At 46.6% G+C, this 25,579-nt stretch overlaps 1 protein-coding gene across 4 annotated transcripts in view; it reads left to right on the top strand.

Annotated features, from left to right (window-relative positions):
• The window catches only part of LOC139059379 (DC-STAMP domain-containing protein 2), a 106,393-nt gene that overhangs the window by 20,484 nt on the left and 60,330 nt on the right, over positions 1-25,579 (top strand). For 2 of the 4 annotated variants that reach the window (XM_070537702.1, XM_070537701.1), the window contains 3 exons: positions 7,563-7,760; positions 15,298-15,375; positions 16,013-16,226. In XM_070537702.1, the coding sequence (XP_070393803.1) occupies positions 7,563-7,760; positions 15,298-15,375; positions 16,013-16,226 (490 nt within the window). Of the gene's footprint in view, positions 1-1,546; positions 1,649-7,562; positions 7,761-15,297; positions 15,376-16,012; positions 16,227-25,579 lie in introns of all 4 variants that reach the window. The other 2 variants (XM_070537700.1, XM_070537703.1) reach the window with 2 other exon arrangements.

Raw genomic sequence — 25,579 nt, 5'->3', positions numbered from 1 at the left:
ATCGATGCATCAGGGAGAAAAAAAAGAAAAGGAGGGGAAGAAATGGGAGAGGGGAAGAAGCCCTGCACAGCTGGGTGTGCGCTCAAACAACTGATATATTATAACGGTAAAAACAAAAGCGACATGGAGTCCTGGCTGATGCGCCAACTACTTTTTGCGGCGTGATAAACTTTTATCAGTAGCCACTTCGTGCTTATTATCACAGAGGAGATTAGCGACATCAAAAATTGCATCACACGTGAATGCGCGGCAGCTAGCCGTTATACAAATGAGAGTGAGGTTTATTGTTGTTTCGTTCGTATGCTCTGTAGGACTGAGAGTTTGGCTACGGTTTGTCTGTCCTGCATGTACGTAATTATATACGATAATGAAATTCCTTCGCGTAGCTGTCGGTTGAACGAAAAAAAAAAGACAGACGAAGAAAACGCAACGAAGGAGATGACTGCAAAGATATGCGGGCTAAATCAGAGTCAAGTTAGCATCTCGCATAGCCGCAGTTTAGCTCATTGCGTTTCTAAATATTGAGGAACGCTAACAAACCGGTCCGAGCCTGCTTTATTTACACAATTAGAGAGCGTAAGAGTGCCATAAAAATTGTGAGCAGCCTCATTTTCTAACTGCAACACGTGTGATTGTGTAGCCCCTTCTCGTGTAGCTGATGTCCTCTGTGTCAACAGGCAAGAACCTATATATGAGACTAGTCGTAGCATCTCATTGCGTTGCAAGGCGTGACCCTTGCAACAGGAAGCATTCTGTAGGGTTCCCTGACGGAAATTTTCGATTCCGATCTGGGACAGAAGGAAGGAAAGAGTGTTGCTAAGCATTTACTTGACCTCTTTCCTGTGTCTGCGCTGTGGCGGAAACGTCCTGCGTCCGACCAAGAAAATTGAAGCTTCTCCGTTGCTACTGGACAATCTGGACACCAGGATTCTCGGAAACGGCAACCGTAAATACGGACGCACACTACTGCGAAAACCACCGAGAATTGTCTTTAACGCTTTTCTCGTTTTGCTTTGCTCATAAAAGTGCGTTGCGTGCCTACACTCTAAAAAAGGGTTTACACCCTTTGGGGCGTATATTTGCCACACAACAATAATCGTCATCTGCCTTGCTTGCGTTTCCTTTCTTGAAAACACCGCGCCCGCAACTTTCTTGTCAGCAATGTCGATAATGTGTCGTGACGTCACGACAAATTATTTCCTGGCAACGAAAACGAAACTGGCTGTAGAAAAGCTGTAGAAAAGCCGTAGAAAAGCTAAATCATTTACGGCGCTCTGAGACTTTTCACTGTTCTTTCTAGGCTTAAGAAGCCTAGGACCTTTATTTAACGCAAGAAAAAAACAACAACAATGAATTGCCAGAGATATGTCAGCACCCCTGTAGGTAAATATCTTAAGTTCCGACGCTGAATTTGCGTGGTGTTGATAGTGTGGGTACATATACTATGTAGATATCACAGACGTCTACTTCTGTGCAAAGTTTTGGCCTCGTATACTCAACCTTGTTTATTATTGTTACTTTTTTCCCCCTTTCCTCATTGTTTCAGCTGTGTACGACAGGGTTAAAAAGGTCATAAAGCTGCTTCTGGACTTCGGATCCCTCATGAAAAAGGCATTCCTCTCAATCAAGAATCTCTTCACCGAAATCTGTACGTATCTTATTTGTGCTGACCTTATTGTCTAAATTACCGCGTGCATTCTTTCTTTCTCTCTCTCCCTTTTTCTCTCTCTCCTCCACGCGTCGTTGTTCACTTTCTGCAGGTGATCGCTTATCGCTTTTACAGAATAATTGTCGGGATTTTGCCACGGGTGTTCAACCCGCGCTTGCTCTATCGAAAACTTCGTGAGCGTCATTGCCAATTCAACGAAGCGGTTGTTCTCAATTCAGGGTGTACGCGTGGCGAGAATAATGCGGTACAATCTTGTATCTACGAGGGCACCCGTCATTGCGCCGACATGTGGAATGACGAATGAATGAATTCCGAGATCGGCGCGCGCAGTTTCCGAGTTTTCTACAAAACATTTACCAGGGGGACTTTACTGCTTGCGCCTACGAGAGCTACAAGTTCGGCGGTCGATCGAGTGATCGGTTCTACATGGATTTGCCTAAGTTTCGTCCTCTCTGCTGCAAACGGCATTGTGACTTTGCACTGAATGAATAATTTTCAACAAAATATTGTGACGACGTAGCGGCGGTGAATAACCATGGGCTGTACCAAAACTGTGATTCGCGAATGAACTCTTTATTGGGCGAGCTCTTAACCAGACAAGCAAGTAACACTCAAATCGCAGCGATAGCGGCCAGCACAGTCGTCGGCCGTCGAAATCTGAACTCGTGAGTCAAGTGGTACGCGATATTTGTAGATGACCATCGTAGCTTCGTAAGTGTACTTTTCAGAGCAATCGATGCTGCTCGCTGTCGTGTTCGAGAGTGTACAGGAGCATTCGCGTCCTGCGCGTAATCTTAATATATGCAGGAATTTTCTGTTATGGAGTCCGCGGCAATATTCAACATTCTAAGAAAAGTTTGCACCCTTTGGGGCTTATGTTGCCTTCTAGCAATAATCGTCACCTATCTGACTTACCTTTCTTTCCTTTAACGCTGCATGCGCACCCGATACTTCACGAACGGTATACCCGTTATCAGCGTGACACGGCATTCTTGACAGCACTCTTAAATAAGTTTACACCCTTTGGGTGATATCTTGTCTCACGACAATAATCGTCATCTCTCTTGCTCGCATTTCCTTTTTTTAACGCTGCGAGCTCGGTACTTCCAAGTCACGAACAGCATGCGCGTTATCAGCGTTACATAGCATTCTCGACAGGAAACTAGCGAGCGCAGAGTTTTCAAGAATACAAACGCAAGTAAGACCAACGACGATTATCGTTGTGGGACAAAAATACGCCCCAAAGGGCGTACACTTTTTTTTTAGAGCGAACAATTTTCGGCTTCAGCATACTCTAAAAAATTTTCACGCCCTTTAGGGCGTATCTTGTCCACGAGCGATAATCAGACACTTCTCCTTCAAGCGTATAATTCATTTATTTAAGCGAAGCTTTCTGCAGTGCCTTCTTTCCCGGTTCTGTTCCCGACTCCCGGTTCCCGACTTGTTGCCGTGTAAAGTGGGCCAGGTCGGTCCTAAAATGGGTCGATCCTGATTACAGTCAAAATCACAGTCGCATGGATCACGTGGGTCCCGTGGGGAGGGGAGGGGGTTGGAGACCAGCGTCTTGCTGATTTTCAGGCCAGGCACGTAATCGCTGTGCTGCAAAACACGTAGCAGAATATGAACATTTTTAGAGCATTTACTCAACCGCGTCACTAATGTTTCGCTTCACATGGATCCGAAAATGTGCATTGGATCTGCATATTTTTTTTATTGCTCTAGAGCACTTAGTGGGCTACGCGCTCGAACACAGTTCAAATCGCGTTCGTTTATCGAAAGCGCAGAAATGATAGCGATACGGTGGAGCAGGGCGAACAACAGCCGAAATGTAGGCGATTCTAGCCAAACACAGACTTTTCTTTGGCGAGTGCGAACAGCCCGAAAGCACGCGTTTCACACCTAATTAAACTAGAGATATTATCTTGGAGTCTGAATTACTAGTGAAGAAAATGTATTCGTCCTTCAGACCAAGCAGTCTGATCGGGATCACTGTCGTACAGTATAGTGCGTCTGCTCCGCATGCATAACCTTGGTGCAGCACCTCGAAAAGAAGGCAAAACAAAATCAGAGTTTCGGTAAGATTTTTTTTTTTCAGTATCTCGTCCTTGCAACACTATAAGTTGTCTCACTGTCGTCGTGCATGATTGAAGAGTCGGCGACAGTGTTACGTAGTTTGTTCGCTGTGCTCGCACCTAAAATGCACAGCTCATTGTATTAGGCCGCTCCATTCGGGACGGGACGTGAAAGCAGAACTCAGCGCAGGAAAGCTGTGGGATTGCACAAACAGCGGCTTTATTTATGGTGTGTTTGGCCCTCGGGTCATGAGCTTACCACCAAACAGGCCTGTGGTTCGGTCCGGCTCCCAGATGGGTCAAAACTTCTGCACCGATAGCCGTGTGGTGGGGTGGTGTTAGGAGGGAGGACTGAGCTGACCTTTCTGGCTAATTGGCATCGTGGGGATTACCAGGAGACACTAGAGCGCTGTACTCCTCGTAGCTTATTGTTCCTGTGAGGCTGGACGGAGTTTAACAGCCTGCGCGCCTTAAATGTTAAATGTTCGTTCGCATAAGCTCTCTGCAGCCGACGCATAGGTTACGCCCAGTTGCGCCGCCAATTCGCCACTTTCTGGTTTCTCTTATGGGTCGTCATCGTGAAATATTCACTGGAAAGGAGTCTCTCGTGTTTTGAAGTTTCGGTTATTGGCCGACTGCGTAAGGGATTCACTACTCGCGCGCTGCAGTCAAAACACGTTTGCTAGAGCATTCAACCAGATCAAATGTTTTACAACATTCGTGGCACAGAAGACTAAGTACTTGAGGGATTTTACGTAAAGAAGTACTGATCCATTCAGAGAGCGAGGGACTCGACTGGCTCTGTTAATATCTGATTAACATGAGATTTAGGGAGATGCTCGGTCGCAGTGATTATTTGCATTTGTCATACAGTGCAACCGGGCTTGAAAAGGTATATAGTGTTGTGGGTTTGGGGAAGAGGGCGATGGGTAGTCGGTGCTATGAAACACTTCGAACAATTAGGAGCCTTGTGGGAGTATTGTTATATAATAAAAATAGTTACGAACAGGACTAGAACCCCCCCGAGATAAAATCCTCGTGATGATGCCACTTTACACGTACAAAGATTCACTCTGTTCGTCTAATCGACTATGTGCCTTTTTGGTGTTGAAAATAGCAGTAATCGTTCCTCAAAGCGTAGCGCTGCATACCGGAGAACGAAGTTTGCACGCGGCAGAACCAGCATGCATGGTATGAAACGTATTCCTTGATAACAAATGTGCGCATCAATAAAAAAGTGCGCTTATAATCGATACATACACTTTTCCGGCTTTGTGCTGTGGAACAAATCTGTTGTTAAAGCAACCAAAATAAAGACACGTGAGTATGACCCGATCCGCACCCTTGTGTTTTCTTTTTGAAGAATTCCATCTCAGCAAATTTTAATAGAAAATCACTTACTGCTTTGCACGTGACTAAGTGACTTTCGTTAGACAGACGTGACTTTCTCACAAACCAAGAAAACAACAGCTGCCACAACATCACCGTTTTGATTAAGCCAAGAAAGCGCGCAGTACGTGCTTGCAACCAGATCGGACGTCCTATGATTTGCGCATATACCTCCGTCCAAAAGAGAGAATATAGCCACGTCTGCATTCGAGAGAGACAGTTGTATTACTGCGCTGCTGAGCGTATACCCAAGGCTGCCGTGCAGATAAGCAGACATTGCTCAACCGGTTTGTCGACCGGTTGTCAGTACGAGCCACTTCGCATGGCGCGCAGGGGGCAATATATCTTGCGCTCCGAGTTATTTACAAGAGCAGGCCACTCCGTGGGGCTTCGAAGAACATCGCTGTCGTGCACCTGGGAGTTGGCGGATGCCGAACTTAGTCTCTGGACGTAACTTTTGCGTACTCAAGCGTAACAAACAATGCGCGATCGACAACTCGCCTTCCCTATACTGCTTCTGTGTTCTAAGAAGCGATGAAGGCGAGCCGGGCTTATTGCGACAACGGGTATAACATCGAAGGTTCTCGTCGGGCTGCGGTACGAAACAGCGAAGTGGAGAAAATATGATGGGTCATTTCTTTCTCTTTGAGTCGACGATAATAAACGTTATAAACCCCCTAGGCTTTGTGTGTTCAGAGCAGCGGACGTGAGACGGGAGGCAACTAACTATAGCGTATAGTCGAACCTCGTATGAACGGCTATAAATCACAGAGCTCCGTCGACTCACGAGAAGTGAAAGGACCGTCGAGAATCCAGACATTGCGGTACTGCCGTGCCACCGCTTGCCCCGGGGAGCTCAGCGAAAACTTCAACGCTAGTTAGATTGACGAGCGAGCTCCCGCAGTCGCTCATTGCGCATCAGCGCACTGCCCCACTCTTCTCAGGCTAGTTATGGTGACTGCCTTGCCAATACTAGCGATGCTGCAGGTTGACCTGGAAGTCATGGACCATTTCGAGTATCGTTAAATTTGAACGTGGACAAACGGAACAGCGAACTTCTAAATTTCATGACTGTATATGTAGCGTGTCCTGCGTAACTTTAGCCAAACTTTAAAAACACCCAAATGCCACGTAGCAGGACACAACCAAGGTAATGCTGCTTGCCGTCGCTTGCAGATACTCGGATTATTTTTGCATTCCGCCTAAAAACATAATTATAGTTCGTTAATTAATGAACTTATCAAATATTATAATTAGATGGAAAGTGTCTATGAGAAAATTGTAGAGCAATATGAAAAGCCCCCGTTACAGCTTTGTGTTGTTCAATACGTGCTACATAAAAGTGTTTTTCCGAGCTTGAAAGAAGCACGCGAATACACCCAAAGTGCCTCGAGCGGCCGGCTTCTTTATATATATATATATATATATATATATATATATATATATATATATATATATATATATATATATATATATATAACGCTCCTCTGGTCCGTATCGTAATATAGGTCAGTTACTAGGGTTGAGGATTGGCCGAGTTGGTATTGCATTCTAGAACTGGTACAGCGCAACATACAAAGGAAGAAACAAGCCGAGTCGGCCATATAAAGGAACAGAGCGCTGTGTTCTTTATCTGGCCGGCTCGGCTTGTTTCTTCCTTTGTATTTTGCGCTGTACCAGTTCCAGGTCAGTTAGACTTCTTTAATGCAAAGTGGAAAGAGTGCATGTGTAAATTGTGGGAAGCCGCGGTCACATGCCTGGTAGACACATATAGTCTGTCCACTTTGCATTAAAAAAGTTTAACTGACCTAGGTTACAATACTGACCAGAGGAGCGTTATGTGCTCGGGTGAACTGAAGCTTCTGGTGTCACTGTTGATGATGTAATGACGTAATGATGGTGTGATAATGTTGAGACCGGCAGATGTAACTTCACAAGGCTGCTGCCTGCGTACTTAGTGGGACCGTCAGTTTTGAGCTAATATGGAAGCGCAAAAAGAAACGTATTAAGATACCTGTCTTGTTCACATGTGCAGTTGCCCGTCAGTTTACATTTATTAGCGTTCCGGCAAGTTTCCTTACAACACGAGCCCGTGCATGCGAGTTTTCGTCCTTGAGGAAGCCGTGCACTAGCGACGATGCGTAACGCGCACACTTTCCGAGACGCGGTGGGCTTGACCTGAAGAGGAGCGTCATGAAAGCAGAAATGGTACGCCTAATCAGTGGCAGCATCTTCACTTAGCCAGTTCTCAACCAGCACTACATTTTCTGCGCACACAGGTGCCCTGCACGCGAGGACATGGCGTGCACAGTCGGGAACAGCTCATACCTTCTCATACCATTTCAAACCATCTCGTTACGAAGTGGCTGCTTGATGTGTTGTGTGCCGATGCTTCCAACGCCCCGTGCGGTGCGTCGCCGCTGCTGTCGCAGTCGCAGCCATCCGCCGCGCCATCCGGTGGCTGTACAACCTGGTCAACGTGTGCAACCGTCGCATGGGCGAGCCCTACGAGAAGTGCCGCAAGCCGCTGATGGACGCGTACGCCGACTGCTTGGAGATGATGCCCGACCTCCTTGAGTGGATCTGCTCGCCTGTCAAAGCGGTCGAGCAGGTCTGTTACGTCGCGAAAGGTAAGCACGCCCTTCTGCGTGCGCAATAACTTGTGACTGTGGCAATGGGAATCGCGCACGTTCGAATTCGGACGTTCTGCACTTGCCGAGAAAATGCGCAAAATGCGATTACCCAACCGCAAAGAAGCTGTACAGTGTATTATTTGTACGTGCACGCGTTCAGGGTATGCGTGTGTATGTGAAGCATGTTGACTGTCTGCGATTCTTCCGCCCCTGGCTCAGCAACTGTGACATTTTGCGTGTGGTCGCGAGATCGAGTCCCCTTCGCGGTGGCCGCATTTCGAATGGGACAGAATCAGTAAGATGAGGACCTTGTACAAAGATGCCGGCGTACTCATAATGTATTCAAATGCCTAGAACAATGACGTAAGCTGAATCAGTCATCCGTTAGTTAAATGTATGCTCAATATGCCGTGACGTTAAACCCATTAAGTCAACCATCATTGAACAATCCGTTAATTCAGAATGCATTCACTACATATGGGCTCACAAATTGCTTTACGTAAGAGCACCGTAGCAAATGGGCTGACCAATCCAGAATAGCCTGCAAAAAAGGTATAGTGAAGGAACCGGTCAATAACGAGCACTTGAAAGGAACGAAAGCTTTGCGAATGCGACGCTGGGTCTTAACGCTGTGCAGTAAAAAGACAGATGTCCCATATAGTATCTGTGTCAGATGAATAACATGTAGATAAGGTTGGACAAGTACCTCGAATGCGCTCGTATGACTTCTGTAACCTAAACACACGTGGTTTGCGACCATTAATTTTCTCGCACTACACAAGGTACTTTACAATCAGACGTGGAATCGGGCTCCGAACGAGTGAATAGCTTCCCGCGTGCCGCGCAATGGTATTTTTGTTGCGAAAATATGCTCTTTGCAGGAAACTTGAGGACTGTCACTGATAACCAATCAAATGACTGCTCGCAAAAGCTGCTTCACACGCGCCGTTCTTGTGAGCTGCACGTATCTTGACGATGTCTGCTACACACGAGCGGGCAGGTATAGCCAGTAAGATCAAACGTGCTCCTCGATAATAAGAGGTCGCTGTCGTTTGCTTTCTAAGCTAATAGCATTGCCTACCTGCCTACCTTGGGACGTTTTTATTGTCTAACTTGCTGACAAGAGGTAAGGAGCACGCAGTAGGGGAAAGGGTTTAGGATGGAGCCGAGCTAGCGCAGGGAAAGTAGATAAGCAGGTGGGGAGAGTTGCGCCGCCGTCTGCGATTGGTCCACTTCTCCTTACCCATATATCTTGCGGTGGCTGGTCGAAAATCGCGGCGGCGTTCAACCGGGCAGTTAAAAATGCCGCTAAAACGCGTCCTCAGCGAAGAAGAGTTGCAGAGTGATGTCGTATACACGTGCCGAAACTACACTACCTAGACAGCACAAGGCCTTTTCACTCCGATCCATGACGCCATGTTACCTGGCCCGATTGCCGTGGAATCTAATGGGGATGCTCCCGAGTAGGCAAGAGTTATTTTTACGTCACCGCTTTCATCACGCCAGCTTGTCAACGGAAATTTCAGGCCAGGTATAGCGTGACGTCATGTATCGGAGTAAGCAGGCCTTGTGCTATCTAGGTGTTGGCTGAAAGGGCCCCATAAGGTCATACTGCCACGCAGAAAGGTTTGTTATGCGCATATAAATCCATGCTCTCCGGCAGATCCGGATAGCCACTGCCAGAGCAATTGACGGGCAGCTATCTTCTATTCCTTTCGGAAAGGGGCACTCTCTGGCTATTCCAAGAAGAAGAAGAAACTTTATTAAGGAATGGTCCGGAAGTTTTTGTTGTGGTGGCCTCAGGTGGCGGCTCGAAGTCCTTGGACTCGGGCAGCATCTTCGGCTTGCCGGACGGCCCAGAGGTGATCTGCCAACTCTGAACTTTTGAGAGTCGCCTCCCAGCGGTGGCGACGCCGACGAAGAAGGTCCCCGGCGGCTCCCGCAGCCTGGGCGGCGTCGGGAAGAAGCGAGCTCGAGGCTTCCCGTGCTCTGGCAGCGGCCGCGATTATGGACGCGTCGCGAACGGAGCTGGTTTCATTACCGTTGTTGCCGGCACATTCCCAGATGATGTGCCGCAGCGTTGCTCTCTGTCCGCAAGCTTTACACGCATCTGTTGGATATAAACCCGGGTAGCAGTGATGTAAGACGGCGGGGCTAGGGTATGTGTGTCTGGAGCAACCGTTAAATTGAGGCCTCGTTCCTGTTTAATTTATCGTGCGGTGGCGGGAATGTGCGTCTTGGCTATGAAAAAAATATTCAGCATATTAGTGACGTCTTTGGTGCATACACGCCACTTTGACATGGTGAGATTGGCGGTTTTGTGACGTCGAGTGAGAGACAGGTGGAGTGGGCACAGTCCGAAAACACTTTTTACCAATAGCGAAGTGCTAACGACCAAAAAGATATTTGATTTGATGAAAAGGCATTTGATTCAGTAGATATGCCAACAGTAATGGAGGCATTGCGTTAATATCTTCGGAAATATCTACAAAGATTCCACAGCTACTTTGGTTTTCTACAAGAAAAGTGGAAAATTACGTATCAAGTAAAAGGCCAGGCAAGTAGGCACATCTTGAAACTGTAAACGCGCACAACTGCTGTGCGCTTTTACAGTTTCAATATGCAAGTAAACGAACTAGCCCAGTTATCCATTCCGTTACAAGTGGAAACAGTCTCTCCAATGCTGTTCACTGCTGCACTGCATGTTTAGAAGTATGCCCGCTATTATACTGCGAAGGCTTAGGAGTGAGGATCAACGGCGAATGTCTGAACAACCATTGGTTTGCAAATGGCATTGTCCAGTTCAGCAACACAGGCATGAATTGCAACAAATGCGTACATAATCATGCATAATCTGTATGTATACGTGACATCGGCTTTCGCAGTTTTCGCGACGGCACCTGACAGACGGGAAAAGTGGACGTGACCCGAAAATTTTTGAACAATCGTGGAAGGTTAACGGCAGCAATATAATTGAAACACTTTGGAATAGTTTTATGTTAGGCGCCGAAATGACACACCTGTGTTTTACCCATGCTGACGCCTCCATTCTGGGTGCCATTGAATCACCACGCTTAAATCCAGATCGAAATGTGTTCCACATGCCTATAGATTTAAGCCGATGACCCATGCTATCGATCATTGCGTTGTGTTCTATAATAAGTGGAATCATAACAGCAGATATCTTGAAGCGCACTTCACCGATTTGGTTAGTTTTTAAGCATGATTGTAGTCCATTTCGCGATGTAAACATACGCGTTCAACTCGGTAATTTGAAAGTGAGTTTGTGAAAATTTGTTACTTATTCAAGAGTTCGTTTCAGTAGACTTACGGTGCTGTGTCTTCTTGCAAACGAAAGCTGCAAAGATATATTTGGCTATATGTCACCGGAAAGGCCTTCTCGAAAGAAAATAGACCATCTCTAAGGGTTTGTTATCTTATTACGCATTTGTAGCCAGACTTCACGCAATATTCCTTGTCCTCACCGCCGTTTGCTTACACTTCAAAAAAGAGTAGAATGTATCCCAAGAGGGCGAAAATTGTGATCGAGTCGTCGAATTTCACGTCTACACCCCCAGGGCACTTACATTTATAACGTTCTTGCCAGCCCATGCAAACATTGGTGTCTTAGAATGACTGAAACACATTCCAATTGTTTGACGAGGAAAGTGAATTAAACGGGAAAATGGTCGCTTTGCACTGCTGGACAAATTTTCGGAAGCCCGGTGGAACGTCACCAAGCACGCGGGCCTGGACATTGGTGGACCGCGTTTTTATCGTCGAGTCGCTCTTGCAGCGGGCGTTTTCATTAGCCACAAAGGGATGAATTAACGCACAAGAAACGCCAATACTTATTTTGTGCGTTTATCCTCTACCGCTATAAGCACAATAACCGAGCTAAGCCGGGCATTAATTTACTATGGCCGTGTTTGTACGAAAGTAGCTCACTTATGTATATGGCTTCGGCCGGACCTCGCGTGGGTGGATATATGCGGGTCGCCATAATATATGGTTATAAGTAAGGAGGGCGGACAAAGAATCCAGTCCCAGAGCTTATTATGCGCCCGAGCAGTTTCGAAAATTGAGCGATTGTGAGCTTCGACGTCTATGCGGTGCTGCTTGAAAAAGGCCTGCTGGACACTGGGCGAGCAGAATAGGGGATGGTGCGCGTTCGAGTCGGCTTTGGGACACGACCGGAGCAGTTGACTTTTTGGCGCGCACATACCTTTATGACTTTTCCTTTACGCAGGGCGTTTTTCTTTAGACCATACCGATCTTTTTTTATAAAAAAATGTAATGAGAGCAGCGAACGTGGTGCTTTTGCAGACGAGTTCCTTGGCGAGGTGGACATACTCTTCCGCTAATGCCATGAGCTTCTGAAGGCTAATTAATAGGAATTCATTATTTTTTAAATTAATACTGTGGGGGCAGTTGTCTAAAGGGCAAATTTGGAAGCAGTCACATATTAATGCAGATAGATACTTTCATGTCTTGAAAATTGCAGCTAATTCGAAATATTCATCGTGGAATTTAAAATAGGGCGTTTTACATGCCAAAACCATTTCGTCACGGAATTCCAAAGCTTAATCAAACAACATCGAGACCGATCGCGTGTCGCTGCGCGTCAGACGGCGACCATGGCGGCAACGCTCCGTAAGGAAGTCTTGGGCGAATTTTGAATGATAGTAGCATGCCGCGTTGAATTCTGACCCGGCGCAAAGCCACGCATGCTTGCCAGCGCAGCATTCTCGACAGGAAAGTAGCGAGCGCAGCGTTTTCAAGAAAGGAAACCCAAGCAAGACAGGCGACGTTTACTGTTCTGTGGCAAGATACGACCCAAAGGGTCTACATTTGTTTAAGAGTGTATTTTACTCCGCGTTGTCAAGCAAAGCGTGCTATATTCTATACCGCGACTGGCTGAGACGTTCAAACTTCCGCGCGCTTGTCGTCACAGGGCATTTCCGCCTGATAGGATAGCGGACCCGCCTTTTCTGCGCTTCTGGCGTGCTCGGTTCCGATATTGCCTGGATTCACCGTTGAAATTTGATGATAAATATCTCGAAGAAGGTGCGACTTTCAAGATTAAAGCAAAATAAGGGTGCGTTAAAATGTGGCTGCCTTCAAATTCGCCATATGAGCAACTGCCCTTGGGCCACTAATAAAAAAGTTAATTGTTACATTTTTGTTAATTGGTCTTGTGAAGCTCACGTTATTTGTGGCAAGGTATGTCCACCTCGCCTATAAAAAACATTTACAAAAATGCGACGTTCGCTGCGCTTATAGCCTTTTTATTAAAAATCTGTATGGTAAAAAAAAAAAAAAACATCCTGTGTATTTGATTTTAGGCGGCGCTCACGCGGAAATAACTAAAATGCAAGTAAGGTTCTTTTCAACAACGCGCGCTTTTTCGTGTTTGGGTTTAATTATTACGAAACCTGATATATACACAAATAGTGAGTTAACAGACGAAGTCTCAACTCAAAGCTACCGCATCTGTTGCCTACAGGTTCGGATAGGCCTAATACGTGTTGCGTGATGACTAATGCTGGATGATTGGGCGTGCATCCTGTCCTGAGCGCCCGGTTTTATACTCCTGCGACTCAGACCCAGAGAACATGATAAATATTTTGGTTGATCTGTCGTGTGGCGTCACTATACATATGTATATGTATCTATGTATACGCGGCGAATGTGTTCTGTGAGTTTGTGTTTGATTCAAACCCCGGGCCTGTAGAGTGATATCTGCTGACATTGCATGTTTAGACCGACGTAGCTATGATGCATTCTAACAGCTTGCTTTTTTGAAGAAATGGCTGTGCGAACAACCACGTTTTTGTGGCCGAGGTATCCCGTTCGTATAGTTAGCAGCGTCAGTGCTAAATAACTGTGAAATACGAAGCAGAAGTCGGGCACTCGCACTTCAGCGTCCACTCTGACATGGCTGTCAATAGTTTAATTGAAATCCTTATATTTAACGTTGTGGTTAACGTGCCAATAGGCAAACGCTGCGGACTGCTATGATAGCATTGCGGCTTCAAGCGCAAGTGTGCAGTTTCAAGCCTGGATGCTGAAGGACGGGCTGCGGGGGCGTGCGTGTCTGTTATATTTCGCTCGGGAATGCACCTACCCGTGTTTTCGCTTCTATAGAGAACATCTTGACTTTACAAACCACAAAACCTGGAATGTTACATTCCTCTAGACATACGAACGCAAAGGATTATTTGGGCGCTATTCTGGGCTTTCTTTCTCGATAAGAAAGAGAGCTTCGCACACTCTCGAAGGAAAGTCGAGTCCAAAGACTGTCGCGGTAACGAAGTTTTCGAGCACTTGCGGCAGGCACCATGCAAAGATACGCCGCTCTTCTGGAACTCTCTCGCCGATCGGTAATGCGATTTCTTCCACAGCAGTCTTGCGCGGCGGCAGTCTTTATACGAGTAGCGTTCAGAGAATATTTCAGTGCGCATATATATACGGAACGTCAAGTGGCTCTGCAAAGTAAGGCTATGTGCTTCCGCGTGTCAAATTCCATTTGCGCCGGGTTTCCAAGATAAGCTCGCCGCAAGTCACCACAGTGGACACTGGACCATTGGGACTGTTGTGAACGCACGCTCTCAAGCATGCGAAGATTGACAGTGTACGAAAAGTATTCGTCGTTCTTAGCATAAATAAATAAATAAACACGCGTTATTGCTCCACGATGTGAACGGAATAACAAGGAGAGTGATTCGCTTGGTGTCTTGTTTGCGGGGTAGGAAATCTGGGTACTGCGCAAATTCGAATAGTGTAGAACAGATGGAAAAGTACTTCGAAACCAATGCACCGGAAAAGAATGACGCGTGAGCAACTCCCATCACACTCGTTTAGAAAAGTGCCGAATAGGGACAGTGAAATGCCTTATTGGAAGAGACATTTGCCGTCGTGTAATTTTTATTCTATATCCAGTATCCGGAAAACGCACATGCGCTTTTACTTGCGTTTTTACTATGTAAATGATTGCGTTGCTTGGATGTAGCATGCTGCGTTGGAATATTTAGCGGCTGTCTTGAGCGGTTGTTGGAAGCAGGTTTCTGCACTGAGACTTCAGTGCACACTTTAGAGCTTTTATATGCGCGCTGTACGGCTGTGCAGTGGAGGCATAGCGTTGTTGATTAGCTAAAAGGTAGGTCAACTATTTTCTGTCTTTGCGTCTCTTATACCTACATACAAAGTCACCAAAAGGCCTGAAAACTGGCTGTCACACGTGAAAGCAGCGAGTAAAAAAAAGTCAATTACTTTTTCAAGTGCGTTTGAGCTGACCCGGGCACGGCGCTACCTTGACTGGGCCCAGATATTATTTTTCCGATGGGCGCTTATGAACATACGACATTGGCTCGCGTGCATTCGGGCCCTTGTTATCTCTGACATCGGCCCTTGTGCGGCACAGTTAAGAAAATATAAAAAATATATTTAAATGTAGAACAGATTAAAATAAAAGATTCATTAAAGATTGGGTCCCTTATGCGCTTACGTTTTCTTTACCAATTCCATTTCCTAGTGATCACCGTCCTCTGTGCCATACCGGCTATGATTATTGACTTCGTCAAGGTACAAGTGATCGACAGGATCGAACGAGGTGAGTGGGTGTGTCGCTTTAAATGTTTAAACGACAACAACAAGTCGTCTTTTTTGCCGCATATGCCGATTCATTACGGCGTTCGGTAGAGGTCAGGTGTCCAACGGGCAAAAACAAACGACTGAGTTCATCATGTGCCTTATGAACATCGCGAATGCATGGACATGGAAGACAGAACGAACGCTGAAGTTCTTGTAAAGTTTACCATACATAGAAAGCGGGAACTATTACAAATATGCAACGTCGCGAAACGTTTTGCCTATAAGATCATTGAAAAACGCGAGTCAATTCACGCACATCACCCGCGCATACATGCGGCCGTCACCATTTACCTGCCATAACATCGGCAAAAATACATCTGACAGGTGCACTAATAATTACAAAAATGGTGCAAAAGGAAAAAAAAAAGAAACTGAAGAGTTGACTTGTCATTCCGAATATGAATATTCCTTTGTCGGTGCCCTTGTATAGACAAATGTGTGCAATTTTTTTCTGCCTTTTTAGTAATTATTAGAGGGGGTGACACCTTAGACTAATGCCACACAGTGTCAAAAATCGTTGTAGTTTCCATCTTAATACAGCGCTCTTTGGGACGTCACAGCCACGACAAGTGTTGGTTTCTCTCTCCCTGGCTCAGCGATGCGCAGCTTCCTCGAGCGAGCCTACACGGCGTTCTACGTGAACGTGACGGTGACACACCAGTACAACTACAGCCTCGAGTTCAGCCGCACACCCGCCGAGGTGCGTAGCCACGTGTTGAAAGAACTGCACGGGCGCGTCGCCATCTTCGCCGTTCTCTTCAAGTTGCTCAGCAACGGGGTGCTGGTCGGGTTCCTCTATGTCGCGTACGGGTGAGTGAACACCGTTGGCTATACTCTGCCGATTGCCGACTCCACCGCGCGGTTAGTAGCAAGTAATTCACTTGATATGCGAGGACAAATACGTACTAGTGATTTGGAAGGGTCCCGGGCAGAAGTGGGGACGTAATCCTAGGTACGAAGGCCTTGTTGTGTTGCGCCATTCAGGAATTGCACATTCTTTCACCCTTTGTTATCCGGGCTTGATTTGTTAGTTTTTCAAAGCGAAGCGTTCTTTGCCTCTTACCGCAACTTTTGGGTTCTGACTGACGTTTTGCACGATTGGCCGTTACCGGACATAGTGCAAATCGAGGTGCACCGTATAATGACACGCGTGCGTAAGTGCTTACGTGCATGTCAGTGCTTACCGTGAGCTCCAGTACCAGTCGCCGTCGTGGTCATGCCGCTGTAGTCATTGCGTCGTCGCTTCATCAGTTTTCTGCCATTGTGATCACTCCTTTGTTCTAATGTCGTCGTCGTCCTTCCGACGAATTCACTCTATCGCGTCACTGCGTTGCCGTGTCGTCGTCATCACGCCCCCATCGTCGAACCGTCGTCGTCATTCTATCGTCATCATTCTATTGTCATCATTCCATCGTCATCATTTCATCTTCATCATTCCGTCGTTATCATTGCATCTTCATCATTCCATCATCATCATTCCATCATCATCATTCCATCGTCGTCATTGCATCGTCGTTGCACAGTCACCGTCGTGCCGTCGTGGTCGTTCCATCTTCGTCATTCTGTCGTAGTGATTCCACTGTCCTCACGCCGTCGCCGTCATACCATTGTCGTGATTCCAGCTTCGTTCTCCCATGGCCTTCACACCGTAGTCGCCATATCATAGTCATCATTCCGGCATTGTCATCCCTCTGTCATCATGCCGTCGTCGTCCTTACATCGTCGTTCTTACATCCTCGTAAATTCCATCGTCGCCGTGCGCTGGACGCCGGTGGGCGAGCGCCACAAGTTTGTTATAAGCGAGGTGGTTCCCGGAGAAAACGACAACCTGGTCATGTGCTCTATACTTGCAAATGGCCGCTAAACAAGAACACCGTTCTTCGCGAAAAACATAGGAAAGCTTCGCTCAATATGGCTTGGTAAAAGCCTGCACAGTCGGAAAACTGATGTCACTAATTCCATGATTGTCATTATCTTGATGGGCACTGTGGCAGCATTTACAGCTTAACAGATACGTAATACGCACAAGAAATGCACGCAGACAACAGATTTGAGGGGTTTGATGTATCGCTTGCTATAAATGTGCGTGTGTACACACGCACGCACGCAGGAGGCCTTCTAGCCTTCTAGTGAAGATAGCCTTCTAGTGTGAAGACCGCATCGGCCGGCACTCGTCTGCAGTATCAAGTCCTCGATGAACTGTATAAAGCTGCTATTACTGGCAGGTTAACGTGAAAAGATGAACGGACGCCGCAGTGTGCAACGAGAGAGCTCGTTATTGCAGCCGGAGCGCGTCACTTATCGCCGTTGTGATGCAGAAACAGCCGAGCACCGGTTTTCCCTCCGCGTGGAGCGCTGCGACGCGGCTCCGGCTTGATTGTTAGTCCAAGCGCGAGCCACAGCGCTAACCTTGCGACACTGCTTTAGTCCCTATAAGCGCGTGACAGGTATTGGAGCGCGGGCGGGCTCGGATAGAATTCGATTAGTCAGGCGAGTTGCGCCAAAGGCAGCTATATAGCTGTGTGGTCGATAGTGGCGGGCCATTGGCACACGCTGCAATTCTTTCCGTTCGCTGTCACTTGTCACGTGCGCGAGTAGAACATGTGTATAAACGCTTTTAACTTTCTTTTTAGTTCTTTCTTTAAATTTTGGCTACGTTGGAGGGGGGATACGAGGAGCACACGACATTCCTCTTGTGAGGACCGGATGTCGACCCTTTATTTTCTACTTCCATTGAGCTTAACTCAGCAACTACCGCTATTCTCCCGCCTCCTTGTGGAATACAATGTTAGTCAAAGAAACTTCGCGTCGGAGTGCACGCTCCTCCGAACTGACTTAATTTCCTTTATCTATTCCGAGGATGGCTGTTACAGGCATGACCACAAATGCGGGACGGAAGGCGCGCGATGCGCCTGGCGTGTTTTCTCGGTGGTCGTCCTCTCGGCGCTGCGTAGCTGAAGCAAGCACCGGAGAAAGGTGGGGGCGGAGTGGGTAGCCGAGTCCTTCCAGGAAGCGTAGTTATCAATTAGGATTTGATTGATATATGAAGACGACCCGTTTTTGAGCGTCTCCGGCAAGTTTCAGATATGTGGTGATAAATGTTTAGGTGTCTGGGTAGTTTATAATTCGAATGAATCGTTGACCCGTTGAGCTAATCAAAGTGCCAAGGAACCGATACATTTGTTACCACACAGCCGAAATCTATCAGTCATTTTCCCAAATTGCCATGCTGATGTACTGATGCTGCGTCGCGAGCGGACGAGAGAAGGTGGCAGGCGTGTGACGCGTCTCGTGTCTCACACACATACTCGGTCGGTGACAGCGTAAAAACGCAGCGCAGGTTAGACGCCCACAGGGCGGCAGTGCATCTTCTGCTCTCTGTATCTCCACGCTCCAAAAATGTACGTAGTTCCGAGAAGTCGCCGATATTGGAAGAAGTTCGCCTCACGAGCGACGCCATGGAAATAAGCGAACGTAATTGGCTGGCGCACTTGTACAAATTCTGTTTGAGTGTACGGGACAGCGCTGTATTTGACACTGCATTCTTAGGTTTTCACCGACTATAGGCAGCGCCGTTTCCGTCTTTGCTTTTTTTCGAAGGTTGCCACAAGATTCTACCGTTACTGATGTACTATCGTTTATGGTGTACTGCAGATAACAGTAACTATTATGACGTCAGTGAGAATGGGATTGATTCGCATCATTCATTTCCTATCGAATAAGTTCATTTCGCCGAAGTTCAGACCGATTCAAGACAGAAGCTGTCTGCGTCAGTACCATTTACGCTTGTAGTAAAGTCTGGAACCGCCCATAAGAATACTGTCATATTATAGTTATAGATCGTTATTCGAAATGCGTCTGCTTCCTTCATCATGCCCGCAGTAGACACATGCTTATAATAGAAAACGTGTACTAGTATATGGTGATTTAACCTATTTCTATGTAGCTTACATGTATTGTTACGAATGGACTTTTGAACTCTGCTTCTCGCTGTGCATGTTTACAGTTAAAAAGATTATTTCCCGTTCTCATAGATAGTGGCCTTCCAACAACCTTTACTTTCGGGCTTCCTCTTGAAAGCAAGACATGTATACACAATGTAAGGTTAATTTTTTAGAATGGAAATGACTGAGGGACAAATTGTCGCGACGCTGAAAGCGTTATCATCATACTCAATTTTGTGCCCTCTTCATTTTCGTTCTATTTTCCTTTTGATATAGCTTTTACGACGCACACACTATCTATCATGTGCAACCTCTGACATTAGGTGACTACGTTTGCGTACTTTATCTTTTCTCCGGATGGCGCAAACTGAACGTGTACTTGTTAATAGAGAGTGTACTCTGGGGCTATACGGTGGTCACACGTGCTGTTAAACGTAACATCAAAAGTAACGATTGTATTAATGATCCATGCCAGCACATTTAGTAAGCAGTGCTTAACAATTCGAAGATATAGCATGACAGTCTTAACAAAAGCTTCCCTCTTTGTTTTTGCGCAATGAAACTAGTTAATATTATCTTAATAAATATTCTTCTTGAGCAAGCTTGTGCGATTTGGAAAACATAATTTTAGGGCGCTAAAGAGACACACGAGAGGTAGAAACACACACAGACACACAGTAACTGGTAGCTTTCTGTTTGTCTCTGTGTGTCTCACCCCTGTGTGTGTCACTTGTGCGACCTAAAATCATGTTTTCCAAAATCATTATTGATATTAGTGCACTTACATTGGAAGCCTGTTACTTCAACAATACTATCCGGATCTCTAACGCAGAATGTCTGCAACATAATACGCTTTTCTCAGCTGAGCTTCTGGGCGCACTGATAATTCCGCGCGGAGCCTTTTATCGTGGTTTTTGCGTATCAGTATACGCAGCGTGCATTACTTGTGAGTTGCGCCTACGAGGAACATACATTGGCTTATTTGAATAAATCGGTTCGTACATGTCTTCGCGTAATCACGGTGTACAAAAGGCGTACATTAATATCTTGGGAAATATTTACAAAGATTCCACAACTACCTTGTTTCTCTACAAGAAAGCTAGAAAATTACCTATAAAGAAATCTGTCCTATCTGTCCAGTACTATGCACTGCATGCTTAGAAGACGTATTCGAGCTATTAGACTGGGAAGGCATGGGAGTGAGGATCAACGGGGAATATCTCAGCAACCTTCGGCTTGCAGGTGACATTGTCCTGTTCAGAAACATTGGGGATGAATTGCAACAAATTATTTAGGAATTTAATCGAGAAAACGTAATAGCCGAGGTAAATATATTAATATGCTGAAGACAAAGTTAATATTAAATAGCCTGGAAAAAGAAAAAGAATTTATGATCGCCAATCAGCCTCTAGAGTTTGTGGAGGAGTACGTTTATCGAGGTCAATTACTCACAGGCGAACCTGATCAGGAGCAGCAAATTTAGAGAAGCTTATAAATGGGTTGCAATGCATACTGCAAGAATTACCAAATCCTGGCTGGCAGCTTAGCACCGTCGTTGAAAAGAAAAGTGTGCAATAAATGCATTCTACCGTTGCTAACATATAGGGCAGAAACTTGAATGTTAACACTGAAGCTCCGGTTCAAGTTAGGAACCGCGCAAAGAGCGATGGAACGGAAAATGTTAGGAGTAACGTTAAGAGACAGGAAGACAGCGGTGTGGATCAGATAAGAAACGGGGATAGCTGATATTCTCATTGACATTAAGAAAAAAAAAATGGAGCTGGGCAGGCGATGTAATGCGTAGGATGGATAACCAATGGACCATTAGAGTTACACAATGGTTGCCAAGGGAATGGAAGTGCCGTCGAGGATGGCAGAAAATTAGTTGGGTTGATGAAATTACGAAATTTGCAGGTGCAAGTTGGAATTAGCTAGTGCAAGATTGGGATAATTGCAGTTCGTGGGAGAGGCCTTCGTCCTAGAAATAGGCTGTTGCTTGATGATGCAGCCTGTTGCTTCTTGCGTGACTTTGAGGAAGTAGCGAAGCACGATAATTACTTTGACAGCGAAAGGAACTTAGTAGCACTCACGCTTGCGTTAGCATGTTCTTGTTGAGAGGGAGGTCTTAGTCGGGAGCCAAAACGCGATTACGCGCAAGTCGCTCGGGGCGCGCCATTTTGGGAAACACGGTGCTATTTGTACTAGCGATGTGCGTGTTTGGCCGTTCTCTACCTATAGATTACATATTAACGAAAATGCATATGTCCTGTGTGCCCACGCGTATATTATGAGACTGTGTCGTAACTAAGGCGCATTGCTGTCATGCCCATTCTCATACTTGTACAGTGACATATACGCGCTCAAGAAAAGTAGCTATTTAGTGCCTGTGCACTGAATATTTAGGAATATAGTCTGCAAGCCGAGCCGTATATCGGCAACTTTTCTTCGTATTTCAAATCAGTGTCATTGTCATCGCCGTCATCGTCATCACCATCATTATCAACTTCACACGCCTGCAATGCTACTGATGTTATCGCACTACTTCATTCTCTGCCACCTTTTAACGCATTTTCCTTGATTCGGTGCCCGTTGGGTTACTGTAGCACAAAGTAGGCCTCTGGTAATATTCTCTGTGCGTTACATGACCTGCCCAACTTCACTTATTCCGCTCAATATGAGCCACTGTATCGAACCAGCTAGCCCAGCAACTCAGGCTTAGTATATAGAATACCAGCAACGCCCGTTCGGCCCCTAACCCTTGCTGCCGTCTTCCTGTTTCTTGACGTTACGCCTCTCATTTTACGTCACATCGGTCATTGCGAGACGTCTGGCTTGTTCTCAAGCTTCTTAGTTGTCATCTAAGTTTCAATTAGTACATGGACAATAGTGGCAAAATGCACCAATTGAGTACTTTCAATGATAACAGTAAGATGCCGTTTATCACTTGAGAATGCCTGAACGACGATGTTTGTCGTCGTTTTTCTCGTCAGATATATCCGTGGGTATATGTGCAGAGATGTTCGGCTACTAGGTATGGGCTGGGTCCTGTTTGCCGAATAGATATGTTAAGTCACTGGGTATGTGTTCGAATAGACAACTTCGGAACTGGGTTTGTGCACGTGGGCATGTGCCACTGGGTATATGTGTCCATTCTTGGCCAATCTCCCAGAACAGATGTGCCGCTTTGACACAAGGATTGTGAAGTTTAAAATGTATTTACGCCTGCGTCGTACTTGTCTGTGCCATACAGCTCTCACCAGTATTCTTTCCTCGGCGGGTGTCACATATTACCATCGACAACAGCTACAGGCGACGAAGCCTTGTTCGTGTAACCCGCCACCGCTGCTACCGCTCAGACATGCTTTGCGTCGTTTAGATTCAACCGTTACGTTGGGTCTGCGTGTTTCTTTATTTCATGGTATTTATTACAGAGGTAGAGAGAGAGAAAAACAAAGAAAAGGCAGAAAGGTTAACCAAAGGAAGTCCGGTTCGCTATCTTGCACGGCGAAAAAAGGGAAAAGGGATTGAAAGACATAGGAAAGGAGCAAGGCAAGTACGGGAACGGGGATGGTATGGTATGGTATGGTAAAACTTTATTAATTAAAGTCCTGCAGATCGTGAGTCTTCACGAAGCGGGCCGCTCCCACGTGGGAACCGGAAGGCCGAGCCTCTCGGCCGCATCGTGGGCCTGCTGGACAGCCCAGAGTTGGTCAGCCAGAAGAGGGCTGCGGAGAACCGCCTCCCATCTGGCCGAGCTGCTAGCGATTATAGAGCGTGACCGAGCACACCGCCAGAGCATATGGTCTAACGTGGCTATATCTCCACAATCGTGGCAGGTAGCGTTGGTGTAAGTATCCGGATAGATTTTATTTAAGAGCGATGGATTCGGATAGGTATTTGTTTGTAGTAGACGGAGCGTTAATGCTTGAGCTCTATTGAGGCGCGGATGAGGAACAAAGTAGGTTCTACGGCTGAGATAGTAGTGTTTAGTTATCTCGTTGTAGGTGGAGGGCGTGTCCCTGTTCTCTAGTGAGTCGGCTTCCGATTGGTCGAGGGTAGCGCGGTGGGCAAGTTCACGCGCAGCCCCGTGAGCCGACTCATTGAGGTTGGGAGGAGCACCCTTTATCTGACCCTGATGTGCCGGAAACCAATAAATGAAGTGGTGCGTGATTGCCTTGCCCCCAAGAAGTCTGAGGGCCTGTTTGGAAATGGTGCCTTTTTCAAATGCTCTGACTGCAGATCTTGAATCACTATAGATGGCATCCCGTGAGCTATCCAGCAGGGCTAGTGCAATAGCCATTTGTTCAGCTATTTCGGAGTCCCTCGTCCGAACCGAGACAGCATTGGTGATTCCTTGGCGACCATCAACAGTGACGATGGTGAACGCCTGACGTCCCTTACAAGAAGCGGCATCCACAAAGCTGACCTGTCGCTGATCATTGTGTATTTGCCTAAGGAGGTTGGCCGCCCTTGCCCTCCTTCTACCGCGATTATGATCGGGGTGCATGTTCCTAGGTATTGGCGCCACCGTAATGTTCTCACGAATCGACGGAGGAACGTTAGAGAATTCCTCTGCTACTCTATCGGGGTGATATCCGAGTTCCTGCAAGATAGATCTCCCTGCCTTCGTTGTTGTGAGGCGAGATAGCTGTGCGCGCTCCTGGGCCTCTGCGATCTCTTCAAGAGTGTTATGAATGCCAAGCTGCAATAATCGCTCTGTACAAGTGTATACGGGTAACCCGAGAACCCGTTTGGTAATCTTCCTAAGCTGTGCATTCAGTTTATCCCTCTCTGCCCGTTTCCATCGATGCATGGCTGCCACGTATCTAAAGTGGCGCAGAACGAAGGCATGCATTAGTCGAATGAGGTTATCCTCCTTGAGTCCATGATGCCGATTTGATACTCTCCGGACTAAACGAACAGCACTTTCAGTTTTAGTAATTAGCTTGCGTATAGTCTTGCCATTTGTACCCCCTGACTCAACGATCATGCCCAAGACCTTGATTGAATCGACTTTGGGTATACGACAACCGGATTTTGTACATAAGTTAATATCTTTGTCTTCTAACGATGTCCATCCCTTGGGCCTTGGACCGCGTTTCTTGGGACTATACAACAAAAGTTCCGACTTCAAGGGGGAGCATCTGAGACCGGTGGGTTCTAGATAGGTTTCAATAGTGTCTATTGCCTCCTGTAAGGCGCCCTCAACCTGACCGTCATTGCCTCCTGTGCACCATATAGTTATATCGTTAGCATACATAGTGTGTTTGATGCCTTCAATCTCGAGAAGCTTTCTGCTTAGGTCAACCATGGCTATATTGAATAAACAGGGGGAAATGACGGACCCCTGTGGGGTGCCCCTCTCGCCAAGTTCCAGTAATTGGGATTCGAGATCGGCCACCCGGATGGTAGCCTTCCTATCCGAGAGGAACGATCTAACATAGTTATAAAATCTCTCACCCAGATTGAGCCGAGATATCGAGGCTAGGATATGCGAATGTAGAACGCTATCGAAGGCCTTTTCAAGATCAAGTCCCAAAATGGCTCGAGTGTCGCTAGAGTCGTTGTCTATGATTTGATACTTAATCAGTTTCATGGTATCTTGTGTGGATAGGCCTGGTCTGAATCCTATCATACTATGGGGGTAAACTTCGTTATTCTCCAGGAACCGGGAGAGTCGATTCAGGACCGCGTGCTCCGCTACCTTACCCACACAGGATGTAAGCGAGATGGGCCTCAAGTTGTCAACGCTAGGTGTTTTTCCAGGTTTGGGTATGAGTACTGCGAGGGCAGTCTTCCAAGGTAATGGGACGGTTCCACTCCTCCAAATTTCATTAATGTCCTCTGTGAGGTATGCGATTGATTTTTCATCCAGATTTCGCAACGCCTTGTTGGAGATGCCATCCGGCCCTGGTGCGGATCTACCATTGAGTCCATGTAGAACACTTCGAATCTCCTCAACGCCAAACTCTGCATCCAGGTAGGAATTGGCCTGGCCCTGGTAATCGAGATGTACAGGAGACCGCCCTGAGCCGACTGGGAGATATTTGTTGGCAAGCGTGCGGATTAGTTCGTCCTCAGAGGTCATTCGTGCAGCCTCATGTATGGTTCTAGCAATGACATGCCTCTGATTGGACTTAGTATTGGTCTCGTTAAGCAGATGCTTAAGCAAGTTCCAAGTTTTACCATTGCGCATTTGGCCGTCTATCGAATTGCAAA

This window comes from Dermacentor albipictus, chromosome 4 (genome assembly GCF_038994185.2).
Source record: "Dermacentor albipictus isolate Rhodes 1998 colony chromosome 4, USDA_Dalb.pri_finalv2, whole genome shotgun sequence".
Lineage (NCBI taxonomy): Eukaryota > Metazoa > Arthropoda > Arachnida > Ixodida > Ixodidae > Dermacentor > Dermacentor albipictus.
Note: the sequence above shows the minus strand (reverse complement) of the source record. Positions and strands in the feature narration are given on the sequence as shown.